The 22,354-nt window shown below is 35.9% G+C and overlaps 2 protein-coding genes across 2 annotated transcripts in view; both read left to right on the top strand.

Annotated features, from left to right (window-relative positions):
• Nucleotides 1-8,982, top strand: part of LOC142341366 (uncharacterized) — a 45,074-nt gene extending 36,092 nt beyond the window's left edge. The window contains exon 3 of the mRNA XM_075392293.1: nt 8,547-8,982. Within this exon, the coding sequence (XP_075248408.1) occupies nt 8,547-8,982 (436 nt within the window). The remainder of the gene's footprint in view (nt 1-8,546) is intronic.
• Nucleotides 8,983-12,592: 3,610 nt separating this feature from the next.
• LOC142341108 (uncharacterized) lies at nt 12,593-22,341 on the top strand. Its single transcript, XM_075391987.1, has 5 exons — nt 12,593-12,787; nt 17,681-17,837; nt 17,912-18,024; nt 19,735-19,872; nt 21,924-22,341. Exons 1-5 carry the CDS (start codon nt 12,691-12,693, stop codon nt 22,259-22,261), a joined length of 843 nt encoding a protein of 280 aa, XP_075248102.1. The 5' UTR covers nt 12,593-12,690; the 3' UTR covers nt 22,262-22,341.
• Nucleotides 22,342-22,354: the final 13 nt, after the last annotated feature.

Raw genomic sequence — 22,354 nt, 5'->3', positions numbered from 1 at the left:
AGAGAAAGCTATTTAGGTCAATACATCGAATTGTGATCTCAATAACGCGAATTGCCAAGAAAACTTTTTTGAATTCAGAAAAAATTCAGAAAAATAGTTTATTTTCTGATTACACATCGCCTTGAAAAGCAGACCAAGTTGTCAAACTAGCCCTGTGACTTACCGTGCAATTGCCGAAAGTTGATATTCAGTAGATATATTAGTCAATCTCAGAAAAAAAAGAGAAGTTAAAAAGGCCTTTCGAAAAAAAAGAAAAGAAAAACGGTTTCGATTTTCGGAATGCACAAAAAAAAACCTAAATTGTAAATCAAACAGTCTAACTCATTTTTTGAGTAAGATTTTGAAATCGTCTCAAAATTTTTCTTTTCGAATATATTATATTCGGAGTCTGGAATCAATAAGAGTTACAGAAAAAAGTTCGAAACAGGTTTCTTTAAAAATTGAAAACTCTTATTACAAAATCCCAAGAACACCTCCGATAAAGAAAGCAAAACACATAAAACAACTTCCCAGCTAGAACAAAGTTCTGATTTTTCGAAAGATTTGCAAAACGATATATATAAAATATAGCCTTCAGCAAAAAAAACAAACGCGAAAAGTTTTCCTCTGTTAACTTTAAGATTCGTTTATTTTTTTCCTTGTCCGCGGTCACAAACGTCACCGAGAAGAAGTCCCTATTCCCCTGCTGGTCTCAGTAGTCACCAATCAGAAGAACAAATTTTGCACGGTTCCAGTAGTTACCGAGAAGAAATCGATAATTTTTATTGGTTTCAGAAGTCACCATTGTAAAATGAGAAGCCTTTTCTTTTTGGTATCAGTTGTCACCCCATTTAGAAGATTTCAATTATTTCAAGAAGAGCAAAACATCTCTCAAGCACCTCAAGCAGTTCTACACAGTAAAGTCCTTAGTGGGTTTTCCTAAATCAACACAGAGACAACTCAACAACCAACGTTTTTTCTTGTAACCCTCGTTGCCTAGTCGCTCCGCAAAAAAAAAAAAAATTATTATATAATTTTTTTTCAGCAACCTCCTTTTGGGCTTCTCGTAAAAGTAAAACAGTAGAAGTAATTGTTTTTTGCTTACATTCAGGAGAAAGCACAAACTAAAGTTTACAGTCATTGTCTGAAAAAAAAACTATTTGAAAACAAAAAAGAAAATCTATTCGTAGCAGTTATTTGGTCCTGTTAAAAATAGACAATAAACGTTCGAACGAGTTTTTTTTTATTTTTTAGCAAATAAAATCTACTATAATTAGCACCATCACAACCTTAGGATTCTTGTTTTTGAAACATATTGCGTCGCTGAACTTTTATAGGAAATTTTTTGGCTGATTAGCCAAATTAGTTTTTGACATCAAAAGTTCGTCGCTCCGGTTTTTAGCCGTTTTCATTTTAACCTGAAAGACAAGAGCATAACAAAAGCAACAACAACAACAGAGATCAAAGATGTCGCAAAGCAACAACGACGAGTGTTAGTTTGCAGTAAACATGTTTAAATCAACGGAAAGTTCTTTGAAAAGCCAGCTTGAATTGTTACAGAAGGCAATGGACGATAGAAAGAGCTTCGGATCAATAAATCCAATGATAAGCAGAGCCAAAACGCTGCAAACAGAATTGGACAAGAAGACAGAAGCAGTGTTGAGGTCGATGCCTCACCAGAGTACAGCAACTTCGATTCTCGACAAACAGAAAGCCTTAACATCCAGACAGCAGCAATCCGAACTGGAAGTTGACACATTGGACGATGATGGTCTATTGAGCCAGTCCTCAACATGATTTCAATGATAATATCAACAACGATGACGTCACAATTCCTTCTCGCCCAAGCAGCCGACGACTGGATTCAGAGCGATCAACACCAACACGTAATATTATCACTGAAGAAACATTTGTCGAGCAAGCAGCCAGTTCACAACCGAACGACACAACAGTCTTCATTAATCCACCGCCCATTCCTCCAAGACCAGTCAAGTCATCGCTGTTCCTGAACAACCAGCAAATCTAGGATCCTCTTATTAGCCATTTGATAAATCAACAACAAAATTTCCATCAACAGAACAGAAACCAGTTTGTTGACTCCAACTCAACACATCATGCTAGTCATTATCATCCAATGGCATCAAACACCCTAGAACAACTCAATGCTAATCATCAGCAAGAAACCTTCATTTTGCCGCCTCTCAACATGTCAGACTTGGATCATCAGTTGAACCAAGAAACCAATTTTCTAACGGCAAAGGATTTAGAATTCAGCTGTTCTCAATCCAAACAAAAGCAATTTGTTAACAGTTTCAGTTTATCTTTGACCCCTGAAAGTCAGAGAGGCTTCCGAAACGTCAACGTACCTTGTCCAAACCTTCAAGATGGGTGTGGAAACCCGTTCCTTGGCAAAGCAATTATTGACAAGCCTCTTAATCATGGACCTGAATACTTGACAATAGATCAAAACCCTCACTCATCTCAACAAAACTACGTTCAGCCTATGCATTATTGTTTCACAAACAATCTACTACCAACAACAGCTGCAAACGTAGTTTCGGACGTCCAGAACTATTGTTTTTCAAAAGAACAAGATGTTCAACTCAAACCTCAAAAGCCTGAAAACAGTTTTGTGCAACGTGTCAGTTCTTTCAACATCGGTCCCAATGATCCTGTAAAAAACACAACCTTGACAAACAGCTTCCCAATTCAGGGTCTGGCAGTTCAAAGGCCTCCTGTTTACCCATCTACTACCCCAGCGCAAGCAAACATCCAGTCAGTGCAGAGCGATCTACAACTTCTTACAACGCATTCCACAACCGCTCAAGAAGCGAACAAACCAGTCCATAGCTTCAATCCGGCTACTCAAACCAGTATGGTGGATATTGGTCAGAACAACACAAACGCTTATTTATCATATCCTTTACGCATTAAGAACATGGCAGCTGAACCCGCTGTAAATCAAAGTCATTCAAACGACGAAAATTCACACTTGCGACCTCCCCCTACCTAATCTTTATCCAACTAACATCTTGCCAACTTCAAGCGTAAGGCGGCATCAGGCTCCAGTGTTTGCTACAGCTGGACAATTTCTCCCCTCGATGAACAATAGTGAACTTCAGCCAACATCCTACGACCTAAAATGCTCGATCAAATTGCCGCCATTAAAATTGCAAAATTTTAATGGTAACCCCATGCACTATCACGAGTGGATAAATAATTTTTTCTCAATGGTTCACAATAAAATTTCAATTACTGACACACACAGAAAAACCTACCTACAGAATTCAGTGTCGGGTAAGGCAAAGGATCTGATACATGCTTACTCTTGTGATCCATCCTATTATAATACAGACCTCAACAAGATAATGAGCCGCTTTGGCGACCCTTAAGTTGTTGTCAACGCTTTTATCAACCAATTAGAGTGCTGGAAATGTAATAGTTCTTACAATAAGCAATCCTTCATAGCATTCTCTTCATTTCTAAAGAGACTTGTCCAGGCTTTTCAGAACCTATGTTTTCAAGCCGACCTGCAATCGTCTACTTTATTGAGGAAAGCGAAGGAAAAAATTCCCCACAACTTGCTTCTTAAATGGACTGAATACACCCTGACATAGAATGTTACAACAACTACCCTTGTTGAGTTTCAAAAATGGCTTGATGTTCAAGCAAGGTTTTATGACAAAGTAAACCAGGAAAATAGAACCAGTACCTTCACTCACTACAAAAACGGTAATTATCGTGCTGTGACAGCACAACAATCGCTTCAAGAACAGTTTAAGCAAACAACTGCAAGACAGTCTCAAAGGAACGATTTAGATCAACGAAAGGTTAATCACAACGGCTCGAAAAATGAGCAACAGTTTGCAAACAAGCACACAAATTGTGTTCAATGTCACACACCCCTTTTTGTTGCAACTTGTTCAGACTACCATAAATTGTCCCCTGAAGGTCGATTTCAAACTATCCAGAAAAATAGCTTGTGTACAAACTGTTTATGTAATCAACATCGCAGAGACACTTGTCCCTCCTCGAAGCGTTGTCAGGTGTGTAATGGTTTTCACGATACAACACTACACAATCCAGCTAAACAATTCAGTAGAACACAAGCCGCTTTTACTACCAGCAACGTCCAACAGCAAACTAAAACCTCAGGTTAACAACTTTGGTCATCGAAAGACGACAACAACTCACAAACGCAAAAAAGTAGTGAAGCAACTCAGAATAAAATAACACAACTCAAACCCAAAATCAATCTCAGGTACGGAAAAAAATTTGGAAATAATGATAATCAACAGTCATTGAAACGTGCGAATTTGAATGGACCTTCTACCAACCAAAGTTTCAATGTCAACCAAATATCCAGTACACCACGCCTGGAACTCCCACGCAGTTTCTGACTACCTGGAACTCCCACGCGAATATCAATCTTCAACAACTGTTCAATATTTAAGCGTTGATTACGAAATGCCCCTATCAAAAATAAAGCAACCAATAACAGTTTGCCCTTTCAATCAGTTTGATGAAAAGTTCCAAATATCCAGAGCCTACAGCACCCCTACATTAAACGTTAATGCAGCCAATGTCACTGAGCTAAATTATGTTTGCGATGCATTCAATGAACTTCGACACATATATTTCCCAGACATTGCCGAAGGTAAGATTGGAGCACTCCTTGGTGTCAATGCTTTTGCCTTTACGCATCTTACTGAAGTAATTCAAGGCACCGAAATCCGCCCCTTCGGAGTAAATACAAAACTTGGATGGACACTTGCAGGAAGTACCTGAACACACTAGGAAACTGCTCTTCAAAATCTTCTAACAGATCGAAAGTATTTGTATACCATGTCTGTCGGAAAAGTCCAGAACAACCCTTGGACAATTTGATACAAGAATTTTGGTCAATAGGGAACGATGGTACCAGAAAAGAAGATAATACTATCACTGAAGATGAAAAGTCTGCCATTCGAATACTTGAGAGTACTATCAACCACACATGCGAAAGGTATGAAATAGGTCTTCCATGGAAAGTACCTGCCAATCTTCAAAATTATTATTTTTCTGCCCTCAATCAGCTAAACAGTTTGAACAAACGACTTAAGAATGATCCAAAACTAAGTGATATGTACCAACAGACTCTTGTCACAGATCTCGAGATAAATTACGTCAAGCCAGTGGAAATGACAGACCCACCCCCTGAGAAAATATGGTACTTGCCGCATCACCCTGTTCAAAGCGCAAACAAACCAAACAAAGTGCGTCGTGTCGAAGGAGAGTCACTAAAATTCCAAAGGCGAGTCACTAAATTCCAATCTTCTAACAGGACCAGACCTCTTAAACAGTCTAATAGGAATTTTGGTCAGATTTCGTGAAAAACCTATTGCTATTTTGGCAGACATTGATTGAATGTTCTCGCAAATCGGCATCCGAAATGAAGATCAATCTGCACTACGTTTCCTATGGTCTATTGACAATGATGTGCGACAGTTTCAATTCACCAGATTGATGTTCGGTGCAACTTGCTCAACATCTTGTGCAATTTTTGTCTTAAACAGATGCGCAGAAGACAACGTCGAGACATATCCAAAAGCACAGAGCGCTATAAAGTATTATTTTTATATGTATGACTACATCCAGTCCTTCGACTCTCCTGGAAATGCCAACGCGTCTGCATTTGAAGTAAAGAACTGCCTGAGAGCCCGTGGTTTCCGCCTCACAAAATTCCTGTCAAACCATCAACAGGCTCTTCAGTGTATCACTCCAGAAGACCTCGAGGAGCCCAAGAGTGAAACAAGAGTCCTCGAACAAAAATGGAACCTTGAAAAAGATACATTTTTCATGAAATCCCTCGGAGAATTCCCTAAAGAAGCTGAACAATACACTCAACGGAAAGTTTTTAGTCTGGTGTCATCGATTTTTGTCCCAAATGGGTTTCTTGGCCCAATGACAATAAAGTTCAAAATTCTTCTTCAGCAACTTTGGAAGTTAGGTAGAAAATGGGACAAGCCACTCCCAATTGAACTTCTACATCCCTTACGAAAGCTCCTTAACAGTTATCACTCTATGCCTCATCTTGGAATTCCACGACAGTTGACAACACAGAATCTACTGGAGACAGAGAACCAGTTGCATGTTTTTGTTGATGCGTCGATTGTTGCAACGTGCTGTTGTCTACCTCAGGAGCTTGAATAAGACCAGCAACGAAGTACAAACTGCATTCGTGATCGGGAAATGCAAAGTAGCGCCCGTAAAACAGTTGAGCGTTCCAAAGTTGGAACTAGAGGCATCTGTCACAGGTGTTCGACTCCTGAATTTTGTTGGACATGAACTCTCTGTTGAAATCAGCAATGTTTTTTATTGGACGGATAGTCAAGTTGTCCTTGACTGGATTGGTTTTTCCAAGAAGCAACCAGTTTTTGTTGCTAATCGCATTGCAGAAATAAAAATCAAAAGCAGACCTGACAATTGGAATCATATTGCGACAAACTTAAACCCAGCTGATCATGGTACTCGTGGTTTAGAACCCAAGGAAATTGAAGCAAAATGGCAAAATGAAGCCACCAGATTTTCTCTCCACAAATGATGTCTTTTGTAGACCTACAAAGCCAATGCCGATTTGTGCTGCAACAACACGATCTGCCTTAAGAACCAAGACACCAGTACTCGACCCTAAACAGTTTTCAACATGGACAAAGATTTTGCTAACGATAGCTACTGTTTTCAATCTGATCTACAGAGCGAAGAATTAGCGTGAGAATCACCATCAATACACTGTTGAAGACATTGAATTATCAAAATCTTACTTGATACAAATGTCGCAAGTCAATAGCTTCCCAACCGTCATCGAGTTTCTAAAAGATAGCCGTAAACTGGACCCGAAATTCAAACACAGGTCGTTAAACCCAATGCTTGATAAGAACGGTATATTACGCGTCTGTGGAAGGCTAATTTTTGCTCCCAGTGAACTCGAGTTGGCCAAGCGGCCAATACTACTTCATGCAAAAGATCACATTTGTCGTTTAGACCTCGAACATGCCCATCGCATCTGTGTGCATCAGGGAACAGAAGCCACTAAAGCTTTTGTACAGCAAAGGTACTACGTAATTGGTCTCCGCAGAACACTGCAGATCATTAGATACAAATGCTTCCTTTGTCGACGTTTCGAACCGCAAAGCATTGAAACTTTTATGGCACCGCTACCTGATTGCCGCTTCCCGACTGAAAACAAACAATTTACATTTGCCAACTGCGGAATAGATTTTTTCGGCCCATTTTACATTGAGGAAGAAAAAGATAAGCTTCAGAAACACTACGGCCTCATCTTTACTTGTCTGGTAACGCGAGCTGTTCACTTGGAAACCTGTCCAAATTTGAATACAGACACTTTTCTGAACGCCTACCGCCGCTTCACTTCGCGAAGATGTCAGCCCGCTGATTTGTACAGTGACAACGGTAAGACTTTTGTTTGTGCCAAAGAAGAACTCAAAAGGTGTCTGAATGATCTCGACAAGGACAAAATTCACAAAGCACTCGCAGCACAGAACACCAAGTGGCACTTCAACCCAACTTATGGCCCTCATTTTGTCGGCGCTTGGGAGCGGCTGATCCAGAGTGTCAAGCGGACGCTCCTGATCATTCTAGTGTCAAGAAAGTTTACTTTTGACGTTTTCCACACAATCATAGTTGAAGGACGCTCTGGAAAACGAAGAACCATTGACGCCAAACCATTTTCTACTTCAGCGTCCTTACAACTCCCTTCCCCCTGGTGTCTTCCCGTCAACCAAGCCAGCTAACATGAAGTCTTGGAAGAATGTTCAACAATTCCTCAACCACATCTGGAGGAGACTGGTCCGGGAATACATACCGACCTTGATAAAGCGACCAAAATGAACCGAAAACGACGCGAATTCACTCAAAGTCAACGATGTGATGTGGATCCTGAAAGACTTCACCCCACGTGGTATTTGGCCTCTGGGAAGAGTAGAAGAAGTGTTCCCTGGACGAGATGGTAACGAGTAGTTAAAGTTAAAACGGCTTAGGGCACCTTCGTCCGCTCTGTGTCCGGTCTCGCCTGTGTTTTCGCTGATTAGCTTTTTGTTGATATTTTTTGCGCTCCGGTTTTAGGCAAAGGGGGTTGCATTTACTTTTATTCAATTTAATTTGGGTTTATGGATTCTAACTGGAATTGGAAACAATATTTATTTGGTGGATTTATTCGTGTTTTACCCTCTTATTCCTGTTGCCCCCGTGGAGCATGTTGCGGATGCAACTTCAAGATGGCTAAATACGGAAGTTAAGATGATTTGCCGCAAAAACTTGACTTTATGTCCCACATTGCTAACTGAAATTGACTTTTTCAATGCTAGAATTATGTTTTTCACTACAGTTCTAATCGCAACAAGAAATGATCAAAGTGGCTTCAGCAGAGACACGTGACTTTGACTGAAACACCATTTTACAAGATTAAAAATCTGATACTCTGTAATGGAAAATCACTAGCATTCTAGAATCTGGTTCCGCATTTTATAATGCATTTTAATACATACACATAATTGTTTTAATTGCAGATATAAATGGCAGTTTGAGAGTGACAAATACAGTGGCGATGCGCGTGAACTATTACCCCAAGAACGTGAACTGAATTCGAGTACTGAATTGTACCATTTTGAGGGCTCTGACCTCTACATACACAGTGCGTATAAGGACTGGAACAAAGTCACTGGCTACTACTGGTGCGAAGTCACAAATGTGCACGGGAAGGCCACTTCGAACAGGTGTTTGGTTGAAAGAACAGACGTGAAACAAAGGAGGAGACAACTTAATCAAGTGAGAGTGTCAAGGGGTGAATCTGTTCATATCAAAATGGATAAACCACCTCCTAAGGATAAACAAGTGCCCTATACTAGTGTATTCTACGCACTCAGGTTTCCCAACTCTGTCACAATTATTCTAAAGGCAATTATTATTATCACCTTTACTCTTCTTTTCCCAAATGATCTTTGATATTCCTCCAAAGAGAACCAAAATTAAATTTTAAAAAAAACATATGAACATACTCGAGTAGGTTATCGGATCTTAGACTGGAAGCAATCTATTATTGCTATCACAAGTGCTTAATTGTTGTGAATGACCTTCTCAATTTAATCCAAAGCAATACAACATGTTTGTGAAATAAAAACTAAAGTAGCACGAGTCGATGCAAGAGAAAAAGTAAACTTTAAAAACACCTAAAATATAGTGTTATGGCAAGAGAAAATATAAACTTAATTTACACCTAGAAATTATCTAGTGTTTTTATTCGAAAGCTTATGGTTGATTTAACGTCTAAAAGTGAGTGTTTTCAAAATAAACAATGGATTATTGAGCTTTGCCATTTTTTCTTCTTCGTCAAGATGAGGCTTAAGCCCAGCAAAGACAGGTTGCATCCTCCCTCTGATGGGTTAAGTTTGAATAATTATTGCGGTTTTAAGTTTTGAAAATTTGTTTTAATACTACAGTTTTTCCTATCTTTGAGATTCGTTTTCTTGTCGTGTCCATTATTGACAGGCCAGTTATCATAATATTCGCCTTTGAAAGAAAAACGCATTTGATCATATTAATTTATCCTGTGAGTGGCAAATCTGAGTGGCTTCCTATGGACGAGTGGTTTTCCTTTTTATTCATTTCAGTTAATAGCTAGAAGTTTTCATGTCTTTAAAACCAAATGATTTAACAAAAAACAGATTATTCTTGAAATTTGCACTTTGCTGTTATTTTTTGTCTTCTTGTTAGCTAGTCGCCTTACTTACAGGCCAAAAATCAAATTAAAGAAATGCAAAAATGAAGTGATATGGTGTTTCCAGTGCATTGCTTATCGCTTGAACTGCTTTGACATGGAATTTTCGAAAAAACATTAAAATAGTTTTTGATTTTATTCTGTGTTTGTCCTTCTTTTTGTAGTCTTTCTTTCTGACATATCTCGAGAAACGACAGATCTCAAAGGATTTTTTTAGATGTCTAATTGAACCAACTCAATCAATAATCTGCTCAACTGACCTCCTAGAAAGCTGCAAATTGATCCTTTTTTTTAGTTGAAAAAGTATTTTTTTTACTTTCAAATTTATTTGTTTTAAAAAATGAATCAATTTTTGAACTTTCCCTTTGTTTCTAACTCACTTCTGTCAAAATCAGTCAATATTTTAAAACTTAAATGAAGAACCAATTTAAACGAATTTTCCTAAATTTTTTACCTAATTTTTAAAGTTTTTATCTAATGTTTTTATGACTCTGAAATTATTTTTTCTTAGAAAATGATACAAATACAATTTTATCATTGATAATTTTGTTCTTTTTGGCTCTTTGTTACCTAGTATCTTTCTTTATTCAGGTGTCAAATATCTTATTATTGGTTTTCAAAGAAGGAAAGTGCATTTGTTGTATCTTACTTTTATTGTATAGATTATGTTTTTTAAGGCTTCAACAAATTTTTCTGGCAGAACTTAGTTAATTTATGGTTTTTCGTCGGTTTTTGTTGTTTGTTTTTTTTTGTTTTTGTGAACATAGGAGATTTTCTGGATAATGACAGTTCTTAATGTCTCTATATGGAGGCATGAAAAACATGAATTTATCTGATGTTTTTATTTGACATCTAATATTTTCTGTTTTTTTTATTGAAATATAATTCTTCTCAAGAAATACAAACCTATTTTTAAATTGCGCCTACTTTTTTTTCTATTTGTCGCCGAGACTCATTAACAATTGCTCCCATGTTTTGTTCTAGTGAAGTAAAAATTAATTTATTTAGTTTAATTTTTTTGGACTATTTCGGTTTTGTTATTAATTCTTTTTTTTCAAAAAATTGACTTTGATTTTTGGATATAAATAATGTTTGTTGTTATTTGATTTTGTTCTTTGTCTTGCCTGGTAGTTTTAATAATGGCAGGTCTCATCGGCCCTCTAATGTGGCATTATTTACTTTACTAAGTGATTCGAATAGGAAGTAATTTTTTTTATTCTTACACCAATTATTTTTGAACATGATTTGAAATTTTGAGTTTTCTGTCTCTTTAATCATTCGGTAGACAATTCAGCCAGAAATTTGGTTCAGCGGTGTCAGAACATTACGTCTGAACGCTCATTACCGGGCCTTCTTGTCTGGATTCGAATGTTAACTGCTCTTTAATAAACTGGACACAAGTGATTAGTTCAAATTAGGTTTTACATAGAATTTTTTTTCAATTCCATGTGAAATAAAAACTGAAAATTTTAGACAGAATAACAAGATACTGACGATGCTGAATAATAATAGAATAGCTGCCTCCTCTAATAACATTTCTGAATATTGCTTTGGTACTCTTAAATTCGATCTACTTAAATAATTCTTTCATAGAACCATACATGAAAAGGAACCTAGTTATAATGGCGCTATGACAGCAGATATGAAGACAGCAGATCGGAACTTAAAAATTAGGACACAAAATGGGACCTAATTTTTCAGAAAAAATTTATGCTCTCTTGATCTACTAACCTAATTTTAATAATGTTTTGGGAGTGAATAGGGCAGCATCTTTTCGTTATTGTCCCAGTACTCTATGCGTCCCTCAATTGCACCAGCGCTATTAAATAGTAAACCATTATGTGAAAATATGACAGAGACTCTTAGAATTTGCAAATAATAGGCTTCCACTAAGTTAGGAGGACCTAAGTGCAAAAATACAAAACTTTTACAGCTCAAATTACTCATTTTTGGGCAGCAATGAGATTAAGTGACTATGATGAGCTCATTAATGAAATACGGCCGTGTAAATCAGAATTTCCAATTGACTTTAACAGAGGCATCCTTGAAAATATCACTTCAGAGTCTGGCAAAGATCGGGAACTTTTGAACAAATGCATTTTCTACTTAAACTTAACTAGTCTTAAATCCTTGTACCCTCCGCAGAATTCACCAAGCTTCCCCTTCATTCGTTCGTACCTCCCTTTGCCCCCTCTTGGTTTGCACTCTCTTACATTTAATAATTACAATGTCATTTCACCCCATTGCAAAACATGCCCCCCTTTGTCATTTTCTTTCCTCAATCATACAATTTAGCCTGGGCGTCGAATACTCAAATTACAGCTCCACTCTAACATTATTAACCACCTCCAGACAAACTACCCCCAAGTGTTACATCAAAATTGGAGTATCAGAGATAGCAGAGAACCTGTGAAGAGAAATTTGATCAAAGATTATGTTATCTGCGAGATTGGGTGGGTTCAATCGCATGCTGAAATTGAGTATAAACTCGTCACAATGAATGACTGATAATAAGAAAACCCAGGTTGAGGTGCCAGACGGAAGTGACCTCCAGTCAATCCCAAGTCCAACGCACACAGTGTGTTTCCAGTCCAAAATCACAGGTGGGATTTGGCGCGAGCGCGCTTAGGTATGATCAGAGGTCACTTCGGTCTGGGGATGGTCTGATCAGAGGTCATTTCCGTCTGTGTTGGTCTGATCAGAGGCGAATTCAAGCGCACATTGGTCTGATCAGGAGTCACTTTCGAGCGCGCAATACACTGATCAGAAGTAATTTTAATTTAAATTATGTTCTTTATTTAGTGAATTGGAGTTATGAATATGTGATATGTGAAGTTTTGTTGCAGCCTAAGGTTGAATGAGAGAGCAGAGAAGGCAGGTTTGCAATTGGTGCCAATGGGGATCTGTTTATTCTAGAAGCTCAGACAAAAGATACAATGAATTTTGAGCTATTTTTGCGGGAGTATGAAACAATCACCACTTTTACTTACAGAGAGGGCTCTTTGTATGTGGAGAACACCACTTTCACTGGAGGTTAGACACATTCTACATCTTTTAACCTTTACATTATAAAAAAGATTTAATTATTGAACAAAACAGCAGTGCTCAAGATTCGAGCATTCATCCAGCTTTAAAGCTAGCCACCGTCCTTAGTGAAAAGTTTTATGCGGAATTGTTAAAAATAGAAAACATAGCAGATTCCCGCCGATTAGTAATTTTTGTTTATCCGTTATATGATTGCTAAATGAGGTTAGATATTGCCTATGAAACCAGTTAAAGAATCTTAGTGAAGGGTGGGTGGGGTTCAGTTTTGATTGTAAATAAGAAATTCAAGGTCAAAGAAAAAATGAGCTAAGTTTTTTCTTTGATAGGTTGACATTTCAGACTGCCTGCAGTTTTCTCTATTTTGCACTGAGTAAAAATTAAATACTTTTATTATCCTCCTAAATACCATTTTATTGTTCACATACAAACTATAATGATAAAAAATGAATTCAAACCAAATATGGTTTTCGCCATTTTGGTTTTGAAACACTTTGAGGAGACTCAGTTATGATTTAGGTTATCTAATGGATCCCATCCAGAAGGATGGCAGTAGTATCTGCATTTTGATATTGCTTCTGCCTGGGAGAATTTTGTCATTTCTCCTTTGAATGTTTTGGGATTGATCAGATGTGTAATCCAGAATAGATTGTGGGGAAAAAAGCGTATTGTTATACTTAGCTAGAAGAACAAAAAAGTTTTCTTCACGCCACATCTGTTTCGTTTCTCTAGCTTACACGAGAGCATTCCACGTGATCTTGTATTGCAGTCGTGTGATATGGTCTTACCGGGTATTACGAGTATTATCGTCACTTTCCTCTATTGTAATTTTTCCATAGAGCACGCAAAGGAAGGAGTAAGGAAAATCTGATTAGGCGAAACTTTGTAAGTTGTCGTGAAAATTTTGTTGAGCATATTTCCGATTACACCGGATGAAATTTTCGGGTTCAATTTTCACTTCATTAAAATTCACACTTCATGAAAATGGAGGAAACTATGTTGTAGATTATCATATAAAATGTTAATTTCAGATTGCCTTTCATAAAAATAGACGTTGATACTCTGATGAGCATAAAAGAGTGAAACTTAAACTGAATTTTTTAAAAACCTTAGATTTTTCGCATGTGTTCACTAATCATCCTCATCGAATCCCAAAAGATAAAGACCATCCTACTAAGCAATTATTTTTGATGCAAAATAAAATTGATTGATGCCTGAATTTGACGAATTGAGGTTCAAGAAAATTTTCAAGTAACAAGCAGGGGACGGTGTATTCATTTATCCGAAAAAGTAAAACTTGCAGTGCTGAAGTTTTTTCATGTTTGCTAAAATTCTTCGTTTTTTCTTTGTTTTTTTAAAGGTTTTTTATGTTTTTTTTTGTATATGAGGTCTCTACTTCATTATATCTGCACGTTTTTTAAACAATTGCAATGTTAATTTTAGCAACAGAAGCTAACTTGTGCTATCATTTGCAATTTTTTTTAAAGATGTTGAAACATTTTTGGTCTTTTGTTTCATTTCTTACTTTACATCAACAAAGGCATTGTATTTGCCTATCACCAAAGTTAGCATTTTTTGTTATCATCTATTGGTTTGGAGACAAACTGATAAAATTTTTTTCAATTGTTTTTGCATCTTTTTGCTGTTATCTGTTTCTTATTTGGGTACGTTTGCTCAATCAAATGTGAAACAACTTCGAAGGTCTTCGTCAAATATATTGAAGCAAACTAAGTTTCTACTTTTGTTATGTCATTATTTTTTGCAGCTGGCTTCGAAAACATAAATACTCAATGGCTACAAGGCAACATTGTGAGATTCAAATTATATGACTGTGTTTACAACACACAAATGTTTTTCGGATCACGTTTTGGGATAGGAAAATTGTACTCCTATTTCGCTGTTCTTGTTCGTGGCGCTGTTTTCGTGACAAGTTTACCACAAATTTTAGTTTGGAAGGTATTTTTTATCCTCAAGAAGTTTTTTGAGTACTCAAAACGTTTTTTTTTAGAATTACCATTCAATAAAAACATGATTGTTGGTTCTGAACAGAGTTTATCATTGTTTTTTTGGTCAGGTCACATTTTTTCTATCACGGATTCTACTAGAATTTTCTGTACGAATCAAAACTTATGCAAGCTGTTCTGTTTTTCATATACTTTGGAAAAAAAGATCAACAACCGCCATAACTTGACAAATTTGCAAAAATTAGAAGTCGGAAACGAAAAGACAATTTAAATATTCCAATTGGAACTTTATCGGGGCTCTAATTATTATAACAAGACAGCAACTTGCGTACAGGAACTAGAATGGAAAAAGAGGTTCGGTAACGTTCGTTTGCACAGAATGTTCCGACCGCACTCAGCTTCATATTGGACTTATGTGTCCAGCAATGAAGAAATATACTCAAATAGATGTTTGAATAAAACAAGTTGCAAATCCAAACTGCTAAATGAGTTCCACAATGTCAATTCACATTCGAGAACTGTTGATGCAGGCTTTTAACAAGGCAACGAGACAATACAAACAAAAAAGACAAAAACGATAAATATTTAAGGGAAAAACACATTATCTGATTTTAGCTCATTGTAACAAAGTCAAAATACCATCAGATGAAACCTCAAAAACACAAATTCTCCTGTACTTAACTACAAAGAAGATATTACATGGCAATAATGAGACTAGATAACCAGTCGACAAAATAAATGAAAAAAGGGTCGAAGTTCAAAAATTTATCGAAAATTTTAAAACCAAATAATCTCAAAAGCCATAAAAAACATTAGCTTTTAAATTAAAAAAATCTGGGAATAAATTTTTTATCAGCTCTCAAAAAACCAACGGGCGCTGTGTCTGATAAGAATCGGCCTGATGACAGGACTGAAACTCACAGATACAGAAATAGAGAAAAAATTTACAAACATTGTACAAAAACACTGTTTTGAGGCCATTAGATTCATCAGCTAATATCTGAAACTCAATTATAAACATTTCAACTATTTTTTGTTTTTTAATAGTTAATACATGGGTGAAAATTTATTTTTGTTCACTGTTGTGTCATCTGAAGATCAATTGAACTTGACCACTGAAAAATTTTCCAAGTAAACGCTCGATGCCTTAGATATAAAACACCGGTTGTAAGATGAAACAAATGGAGAGTTTAGAGTTTAAATACTACGAAAGTGGATGGAAAATCTCATAAGTAAGACTAAATTTCAAGTTGACAAAATAAATTTAGAACAATCTGAATTTTTTGATAACAATTAAAATCGAAATCGTCAGCTATCAAAATATTAAATACGCACAGTAAATAAAGACAATTACTCTTAGTATCAGGGCCATTAAAAACAAAAATTATTAGTGGAAAGCGTTAGAAATCTTTAGTTTTATTTGAATTGGACGCCAATGAGATTAACCGATGATCAGAATAAGTCTTAGGATTAAAAAACGGCAACAAAACAGCCAAAAACACCAAGATTTCAAATGAAAAGTTGAACCCATTTTAACCATAAAATATTCGCTGATAACCTTTTTTATGTTCGAGTATAATTCTCTTCGATGCCTTCAAAAATGTGGTAGCGTGATAGGAGTTCAATAAAGAATCGAAATTGCGAACAGAAATTCAAAGAAAAGAAAACTTGTAGCGTTAAAATCATAAAACCCAATATCGGAAAACAAAATCACTAACTGGACTAATTAAAGATTCATTATCATGCATATAAATTCTGTCATTAGTGGGCTAATCTTCAAGTTCATGGAAACTACTTTAAAAGAGGGTAACGCTCTTTTTTCGAAAAGTTATTTTTTGAATTTGTAAACAGCAAAAACATATTTCTTGAAGGCATTAGATAGGTTCTCTAAACCCTTGTTAGGAATCCAATGGCACTTTTAATTAACCAGACTAAGCCATAGGACTACGGAAACGCAACAAATGCATGCAAAACACAAAATAACTTCAAATATTACAAAAACAGTGTCAAAGCCACAAAAACAGGAGCGACGATTCCCCGAAAACAACAGAAATTTTAATTGGGCTTCAATTAATCATAATTGGATTCGTCATTAATGGAATCTAGATATGGAAAGTGATTTATATCTGAATGAGCTGAGAATACTCAACAAAAACCGTGAAAAGTATAAATAAATAGCTCTACAACAGAATTCGAGGACTTTAGACATTGTAAACTTCCCGATGAGACAAAAATTAGCCTTTTTCACTGCTCGTCTTCTCAGAACACTAAATTGATCCATATGTTAATGTTAAAAAAATTTTTGATTGAACATTTTTTAAAAAAATTTCTAATTTTGAGCAAGACCTTCTAATAGAGAAGGACCTTAAAAGTGATAGAAACCTCGCACAAATATTAAATGTTAAACAAAAATTTCAAACCTCCATAACTGCTCGAAGGAAAAGAAATTTGAAGAAATTTTTTTAATTTCTAATTTTGCGCTTGCAGAGCTTTCTAATGATACCACTCACACTTCTCTACAATGAATATAATGATTGGCAAAATTGACTGAATAAAAGAGAGAAAATCCGTTTGTATGGTTCCACCCCCACTAAGGGGTGTCGTCGGAACAAAAATGCTCGTGTTCTGAGTTGAAGCTGGCCTCATTTTGTTCTCCTTAGTTCAAAGAGGTATTCGCAATCGATGCAGTTTTTTTTTCAGCACTAAACAAAACTTGGATTACAGAATTCTAAACCTGATTCTAAAGACGAGTTTTAAACTTAGGCTAGGTTCTCACTCCTTTTAAACAAGTAAAAAAAATGCGTCGAATCAGTGAAATTTTATAAGAGTTAAGATGAATGAAGTTTAAAGAATAACTCATCTCTAATTTCATCGAGTTGACAAGTATTTGACAAACTTTGAGCCGGGTCTCTGTGCTTAGAAAACAAGGGATTTTTCGATATGTACGAGGAGTATGTCTTTGTGAGAGGGGAGGAGGGACACCTGACTTGCATCCCAAGGAAGAAGACTAATATACTCTTCAAGAAAGATGGGAAGGACTTCCATGTGTCCTTTGACCAGAGTGCCAAAATATACAGGTCTCTCTGCCAACTTTCTTTGTGTGAATTCTGTTGTTGTTGTTACCCTATCAACTAAAATCTAATCGTTTCAGGACTCAATATGGGCTGTGGTTCTCCAATCCTACCGAGGCAGACAATGGGAACTACACTTGTTACTTAGAAGAAGATCCTGATCAGATGTATCATCAGAAAATCACAGTTATCGGTGAGAGCTAAATTGCGACCATCAACCTTCTATCCTCTCTTCCATACAATCTCTAGCCTCAAGCGATGTTAATGGAGATTTTTTACATGCTTAGTAATCCACTCTATACAAGTACAAGGAGTTGTTCCAGAATAGTCCTATAAAGTTGATTGAAACAAAACGTTAACTTATGGTTCAGTGGGTTTCACAAAAATCAGCAATAAACGGCTGGAATATAATTTTGCACGCTAGTCCCTTCCTCCCACAAACAGACGCACACGCATTCTTGCCCCCCCCCCCCCCAGCTTCATCTGCAACTACCTTTATAGAAAAAAGAGATGTAGGTGTTAGATAATCTCTTTGAGATGTAAGATGAGAAATAAAAACCTTGAGCAGTTCTCTGAAAACATAATTTTTATTGTTCCTCATTTGTACACAAGTGGAATCTATCGTTGATTGAACCTCAATATGAAAGCTGACTGGTATCTATTTGGCATAATAACAAAGTGCGAACGGATTTTTTCAAATAAAGGACAGCGCTCCTTCACAATCCGAATCCTTTATGATAGTAAAAATCGATGATGAGATCAAAACCGCGCTTGCTATCCTTGCGCGTGTAATAGAAATTTTAGCTGTTCCAAATGTTAGCCTAATACATAATTTGACAAAAAAATCTGGATCTTTTCCATTTGTGCCGGAAAAGATCAGAGAATCTCAATATACGAAATTGAAAAATTGATTTTTGTTAAATATTCAAATCAAAATATCGAAATGTCGGGAAAATTCAGCTTTTAATAGAAGGCGGAAGTCAAAGGATCCCTAATTTGAATAAACAATGATTTAGTCAGCAGTTTTTCTCCGCCGATTTGGTACAAAATGAGCTACAAAAGCATTTTAAGTGTCATTTTTCAAAAATTCACCCAAAATTTTGTTTAAAAAAACTTGGGTCAAACAGTTCAGCATCCACTTTTTACTTAAAGTGGAAAAGACTAGCACGTTCATTAAGCGTTTAAACATTTTTTCAGCTAAATTTCTAAAAAAAATACGGAAATTGTAAAGAGAAACAACGAAAATCGCGGAGTGTTCACAAAGTGTTAATTTTAGATAACTCTTCGGAAAAAAAGCAATCGAAAGAAAAATCCTTTTAATTTGATATTCAACGCTTGACGGGTTTTTCAATTATACCACCCACAACTCTGTACCATGCATATAACACGATCGGCCAAAAGTGACTGAACAAAAAACCTCTAGTTCCTCCCTCTCACTAAAGTGGGGTCCGAATAATGAACAGAATCTGAAATTTCAGGACACTGTAGTATTTTGCTCTAAATTGAATACAAATCTTGGTCGAGGATGGAAAGATTAATGTCAGAGTATCTTTTATTTATTTAACAACCTTCTTTTCTTCGATTTGTCAGTCTGCGGTTGAGTATTAACACAATGCATTTCTATTTTATGCTGTACACTTCTTTGTAAAGTTGGAATTTTACCTCGCCTAACCAAATTGTTGCCAGTTTTCTTTATCTGCTATCAATTTTAATATTAGGATATGAAAAATTGTTCGCATTTTTACATATAGTTCCTTTTTTCGAGATCTGTTACGTCACAATTTCAAAAAGAATATACCTGTGTATATTGTTTATATTGTTATCAGATTTGTAATATCACTCAACAATTTTAATATATGACCAGAGGATATCGTGAACAAGTTAATTTCCTTTATTTCTCAAGGTCCACCCGAGATCAACTGCAACTACGATGAAGTTGTGATAAGATTACCCAACTCTTCCCTCGAGATGGAGTGTGAGGTGTCTTCCGACTTCCTCTCTCTCCACTCTCCTACCCTCTACTGGGATGATGAGCCAATCAGTGAGTGGGTGTCCTTGTTGTTGTTATTGTTATTAACAAAATAAGTACACAATAGGCTGCTGACTTTTAGACGTTGAGGCATAAAGTTTTCGCTTTTCACCGAGAATTACTAGCACTGCCTGAGTGCAGTTCTCTCTTCTCACTCCAAGTCTCGTCTCATTGTTGTAATCATTTCCAGAGTAGACCTTGGCTTTGGAATTAGTTCAAGCCTACAACCAATCCTAATTTGCAATATACACTGTGATTAAATTACTTCTGATTTTTTTTTATGAATTTACTATTCACTGAGAAATGAATCTAAGTTCATCGTGTTGAACTAAAAACAAAAGTGATTAAAGTCGCTGTGTGAACTCTTTTTTTCTGAGCGAGAGAAATTTTTTTTATGATGCGCTGCGTTAAGTAAATGACTTTTCGACTTTGAAAAGTGTTTTGTGACAGAAAGGTCCATATAGATAACCGTTATTAGCCGTTTTTTGTTCAATTGGCCATTTTTGCTTGTAATGTGTTTTTTTTGTCAAAATAAAATTTATTAGACTCTGAATGAATTTGTAATTCTGTGATTTGGATACCACATTTTTCGAGTACCTAATATTTCGTTTCAAGTTCAAAATGGGCACATTGTTAAATTTTGGTTTTGTTTCATTACTTTCACAAGTTTTGGATGTTTAAGGGAACTTTTTTCAATAATCAGTGGATAAGGCAACTTCTTTTTGAGAGTTCATTAATTTGATGCCCCTCTGTAAGTTTATGTTTTTTTGTTTTATGAAATTGTACAAATTCTAATCCGACTTTGGCTATTTTGGTTGTTGCTATGTTGGCATTAAATACTAAAAAAGTCTTCTTGTGCAATGTCAGGGTTTCTAATTTCGTATTATCTGTTTCTCTTGTCTTGTTTCATTTTTTAGTATTCCAATAGTTTGAACTCATTTTTTCTACGATATCTCCATTAAGTGAAGTATATCTTTTTGGTCCAAATTGCAGTGAATAAAAAATAGTGTTTGTTTGGGCTCTAAATATCTGTGTTCTTATTTTGAAAATTTCAGTTCGTTTCTAAAGAAATTATCCGCCTCATGCTTTCAAAATGTGTTTTTTTTGGGTCGTACAGTCGGTTGCGGAGTTTTTTAAGGACTAGTAACATGAATTATTTCAAGACTTTTCATTAAATTGTGCCTATGCTCAACTGTTTATGGAAGTTTTTGTTCAGTTTCTCTTAATTTTTGTTTACTAATTTTTGTATGCTAAATAATTAGTTGTATTTTTTCTCCACTTCATTTCTTTTTTAATTTGATTTTTATTTTTACAAAAAACAATAAGCAGGTTTTTTGTTTCCATCTTTTTTTTGACGTGTCTATATTTTTTCCACAGTTCATCATGTGATTTTAGCATCCCCTTAACAGCTATACTGTCTTATTTGCTCTGATTTTATCAGTTATTAAAAAATTTCAGATTTTTTCTCATTTCTTTGGTTTTCAGTGCAGTACTGAGAAATTGCTGGTATTCTGTTTTCAATTTTTGACCGATTTCTTCTTTCTGCGAATATTCTTGGGGCTACCGGTTTTGGTTTTAAACGATTTGCCTTCGAACATTTTTCTGTTTCTTTTGTCTTTTTAATTACTAATTTTGTTTTTTCAACAGCGTAATTTATTTTTCTAACCTATATCCAACAAGATGTCTATTTTTGCCTGGAATACAGTGACGATAAATGTAGTTGTTCTTTTAGTCTTAGTTTGTATTCTTTTTCCTATGCAAAAATTCAGTTTAGATTCCAAGAGTATTATCCGCTTTCTGCCTTCGTAATGTCTTTTCCGGGTATTACAGTTGATTGATGAGTTCTTTTGTTCATGACCGGTATCATGAGTTTTGTAATGGCAGTTTTTAGCCCTACCATTTGTTTTAGTCTACCAGATTTTGACCATCCTAAGAGTTTTGGGCACCCTAAAACGTTGCCAAACGCTTTTAATAATATTAAATTTTATTGCACCAAGATTTCCGTTTCATCCCGGACTGAGAACTTCACCATTTTTGTAGGGTATTATTTGTAATACTTTCAGATGCCAACAACTCACAATCGACTCTGAAACATGAAATAGCTCATGATCAGGAGAATTCTTTCAAAATAAAGCTGAACTGGTCTAATTTGAAAGAGGAGACAGACACAGGAGTGATTAGGATCATGGCCACTGCACACACACTCAACAGAAGTGAAGTGCTCACAACGCTAGGCTTCAAGATGCCACAAGATGATACTAAAGTCTACTTTGCCGATTACAGGCAACTCTCTGTTTCTTCTTCCACCATCCAATATCACCATCTATTGTCATTTTTTCACACCTTTTTAGTGGTATACATGTATGTATTAATTCTAATGGCTAGTTCCGCCTTTTATTAGGCTATTATTCAAAGCATAATCAGAGCAAAAAATCATCATCAATTGTTTATTGTTCACACAGGCTCATCAAAACAAATATTTCACCCAAGTTTA

Source organism: Convolutriloba macropyga, chromosome 6, assembly GCF_964194025.1.
Source record: "Convolutriloba macropyga chromosome 6, txConMacr16.3, whole genome shotgun sequence".
Lineage (NCBI taxonomy): Eukaryota > Metazoa > Xenacoelomorpha > Acoela > Convolutidae > Convolutriloba > Convolutriloba macropyga.
This window is presented reverse-complemented; position numbering and strand designations above follow the sequence as displayed.